The following is a 3,482-nucleotide window of genomic DNA, read 5'->3' on the forward strand; positions in this document are numbered from 1 at the left end:
TTTCCACGGCTCGGCACCACTCAAAACAAACTGCCTCGTCGTTTTCACGGCTCGGCACCATTCAAAACAAAAACGCCTCGTCGTTTACGCGGCTCGGCAACATTCAAAGCGAAAACGCCTCGCCGTAAACACGGCTCGACATTACCAGCAAAGACTTGCCTAAACATTATCGCGTAACACTCTTTTACTATCAAAATTTTGCCTAGAACCTAAACAAGGTCCTTAAAACAATTCATCCCTTAGCCCATGTTCCGGTCAATTTCGAAAATACAGTGAAGGAAAAAATCAACATAACAGCCTTCGTCCTTGGCAATTTTTTCGTAAACACTTTTACAAATTAATGGACGGCTAAGGAAAATATATCCATTAAGCAAAAATAAAGAGTCGGGTGGATAAAGCCGTCCAGGCACAAAACATGTAAAAGTTCAAAAGAGAGCGGATAAAATCCTAAGTACAAAAGCAAGCAAGAAAAATCTGTGAGCCAAAACTCATGCCGCGGACTGCGTTTCACGATCGGCGAGAAGGTTCGAGGGAATCGACGTACCCGCGTTCGAGACGTTCGGGTCCACAACGCCTAAATTGGCCGTTGTTTCTTCGATCGGCTCGTTGCCGAGGGTTGTGTCAACCGAGTCCGGCGATACGGGAGAGTAATACAGTTCACCCCGAATCTCGGAAGCGATACGCTCGTACGCCTCATCGTCGGCATACTCACTCTCCCAGCTTTTCAGCTTCGCCTCCTCGTCGTCAAGCGTCGGGGCGTCCGGCTTCTTCAGGTCGGCAATCATCGCGAGATTGCCCTTGATCTGTCCCAGATCGTTCTCATCATTTTTGGCCTTCTCGAGCTTTACCAAACTCTCCTCCACCTTAGTGAGGCGTTCCTGAAACTTCGCCGTCAGCTCGCGCCTCGCCTCCTTCTTCGCGCGTTTGACCTTGGCTTCGAACAGCGCGTCCTTGGCCTCGATGCGCCTCTTAAGCAACGCCACCTCGGCGCTTTTGGCTCTCCTTGCTTCCTCCAGGCGAATCACCGAGGCGGAAACTTTGTTGACGTCTGCTCGGAGAACTATCTTCTCCTCTTCCAACCTCGACACTTGGGTCATCGCCTCGGTGAGTTTCCCCTTCGCTGCCGCGGCTTCGTTTTGCGCCTCTTCCAGCTTCACCTTTGACGCCGCGGTCTCATTTCGGGCCTCGTCCAAGCGACGCTCAACTTTAGAAAGGTCCGCCTCGTACTCGGCCATCAGGTCATTAATGGCCGCGACAAACTGCAAAGAATAAACTCGCGTTAACACTTAGTAAAAATTCGCAAAAATAAACGAAGGCAAATAAAACGCACCTTAGTACCGCGCTGTGCCATCGCGCCGTATAACCTCGGCCTCCTCAGCTTCTCCGGAGGGGGAAGGCGCGTGTTCGCGTTATTAACACGCGAGAACATGACAGCCGAGGCGTCAGGGTCGTCAACGACCAACTTACGCGCAGCAGGGTCCCCTGGCGTCGGTTTTCGCCTTTTCTTCGCCGGCTCGTCCTTTTGAACGGCGACGCCTTTCCCTTTGTCGGCAGCCGAACGCTTTCGGCTCGGGTCATGCTTCTGGACGACCGAAGTCGGCGGCCTCGTCGACTTCGGGAGAGCAAGAATGGCGGAGTGCGAAGATGTTTTGCTCCGCGCCGCCGAGCCGTCCCCTGACGCCTCGGGGATTATCTCGCCCGGTTCTACCTCGGGCGCTGTCTCTTTTTCGACCGCCTCGGCAGCGTTGCCTTCTGCGGCTCGGATCATCATATCCCCTTCCCGGCTCGGAGGGTCGGGTTGAAGGACAGCCTCGGTTTGCGCTGAGACCGCCTCGGCTTGCGCTGGAACCACCTCGGTTTGTGCGCGAGTCGCCTCGGCAGCTCGTCTAGCGGCTTCCTCTTCCTCGCGCCTCTTCCTTTCTCTGAGGGCGATTACTACCATCTTCTCCCGGGTATTTCTCGAAGAACTTGAGGACGAAGAACTGACGGGGACTCCGGCAAGGATGGCTCGCGCCTTTTCTACTCTTTCGAGGGTGAAGTTTTTTCTCCAATTAGCCTTCAGCGCCGAAAGAGTGTCTCAACAGTAAAGAGATCGTCGGGAATCGGGGGAAGATAGCACCGAACTGCAAAACAAAGCATAAAAAAGCAAAAGTCTCAGAAAAGGAAGAGAATATCAACTGAATCTCCGAGCCGAGGCAAAGCTTCGGGTCGGCTACCAAGTGGTCCCCAAGCTGTCTTGGTTCGGTGAACGTAATCTTCGCCGACCGACGCCTCGTTCACCAAGACGTAGAAGAAGCGTTCAGTCCAAAACTGATCCTTGCTGGGAAAACTGCCAAAAATCCGTCGCTTCGCCTTGTTGGAAATATAGAACCTTTTTCCTTTCGGGGCTTTCCTGATTTCCAGCAAGTTCAGCAGGTGGTTCAGCTCGATGTCGAGACCGCATTCGAAGCTTCGGACTAAAATGCTGATCATATGCCGCAATCCCCTCGGCATAATCTGCCCAATCGAGATCTCGTGTTTCCAAAGGTATTCGAGGATCACCCCGAGGATCGGGAACCAGAGGAAGCAAAGCTCGAAGAATGCCTCGTACAGAGTGAAGTGATTCTCTGGAGGCTTGTCGGCTCGGTCGCTCTTCTCGGGAATGACAAACTCCACCGCCTCGGATATTCCGAAGCGATGCCTCAACGCCTCGAGCGACTCAAGGGAGCAGAGTGTAGATCCAGGCGGGTCAGGTTTTTGTCTCTTAACTCTCGGCCCTCGCCCAGATGTGGAAGCGCCTCGGGACGCCATGAGGCGTTCCAATTCGAGCTTCGCCTCGAAAAGATCAAAGGGAAATGCCTCCTCCTCGGCCTTGAGAGCGGCGCGGTTAATGTCCTCATTAGGAACGGGATCCTGTGGACGGCTCGTCGAAACCGACGGCTCGCCATCCGGAGAGCCGACATCTGATGGGTTTTCATGGTTCGACGCTTCGCCAGATGAGTGATTGGAGGGGATTCTGCCATACCTCTCTCCTCAGCATCTACGCGGCTCGGCTCGTAGTGAAAAAGTGAATCCAACGAATCGTCGGAACAGCTCGACATAATTTATGACTTTTACAACAGTTACAGCGCGACTCGGCGAGCCTCTACCGGAAAAAGATCTGGAACGGCGGAGACCTCGGAAACCCTAGCCGGAAAATAAATAAACTAGAGAGAGAAAGAAGAGAGAAGGGAGAGCTACCTATAGTGAAAACGAGTGAGTCGGGAAATAATGAGGAAGAGTGAAGGAGCTCACCTATTTATAGAAAAACGAAGCGCGTGAATTCCGCGTAAACCTCGGGAAGTCGTCCAACAGCGCATGGGATCCGCGGTGAATTGGCTATACCGGGCTGCGTCGTTGGCACGCGCCGAAGGATCAGGAATTTCCTCTCGAAAGACCAACAGTCAAGGTACCCAGGTTAACGAAACGGCTTGGTATTGACCCTTTCTCTCTTGAATCGCCTC

General features: G+C 53.2%; 1 protein-coding gene across 1 annotated transcript; it reads right to left on the bottom strand.

Moving 5' to 3' along the window:
- Positions 1-488: 488 nt before the first annotated feature.
- On the bottom strand, positions 489-1,942 carry LOC112087274. Its single transcript, XM_024157297.1, has 2 exons — positions 1,331-1,942; positions 489-1,259 (listed from the first exon to the last, which is right to left on the bottom strand). The coding sequence occupies exons 1-2, from the start codon at positions 1,940-1,942 to the stop codon at positions 489-491; spliced, it is 1,383 nt and encodes a 460-aa protein (XP_024013065.1).
- Positions 1,943-3,482: the final 1,540 nt, after the last annotated feature.

This window comes from Eutrema salsugineum, unplaced genomic scaffold, assembly GCF_000478725.1.
Source record: "Eutrema salsugineum unplaced genomic scaffold, Eutsalg1_0 scaffold_18, whole genome shotgun sequence".
NCBI classification, from domain to species: Eukaryota; Viridiplantae; Streptophyta; class Magnoliopsida; order Brassicales; family Brassicaceae; genus Eutrema; species Eutrema salsugineum.

Coding starts and splice junctions, on each gene's coding strand:
- LOC112087274 (XM_024157297.1), bottom strand. CDS start 1,942: ATGGTAGTAATCGCCCTCAGAGAAAGGAAGAGGCGCGAGGAAGAGGAA. Junction 1,260..1,330: donor TGGCACAGCGCGGTACTAAG/GTGCGTTTTATT, acceptor TATTCTTTGCAG/TTTGTCGCGGCCATTAATGA.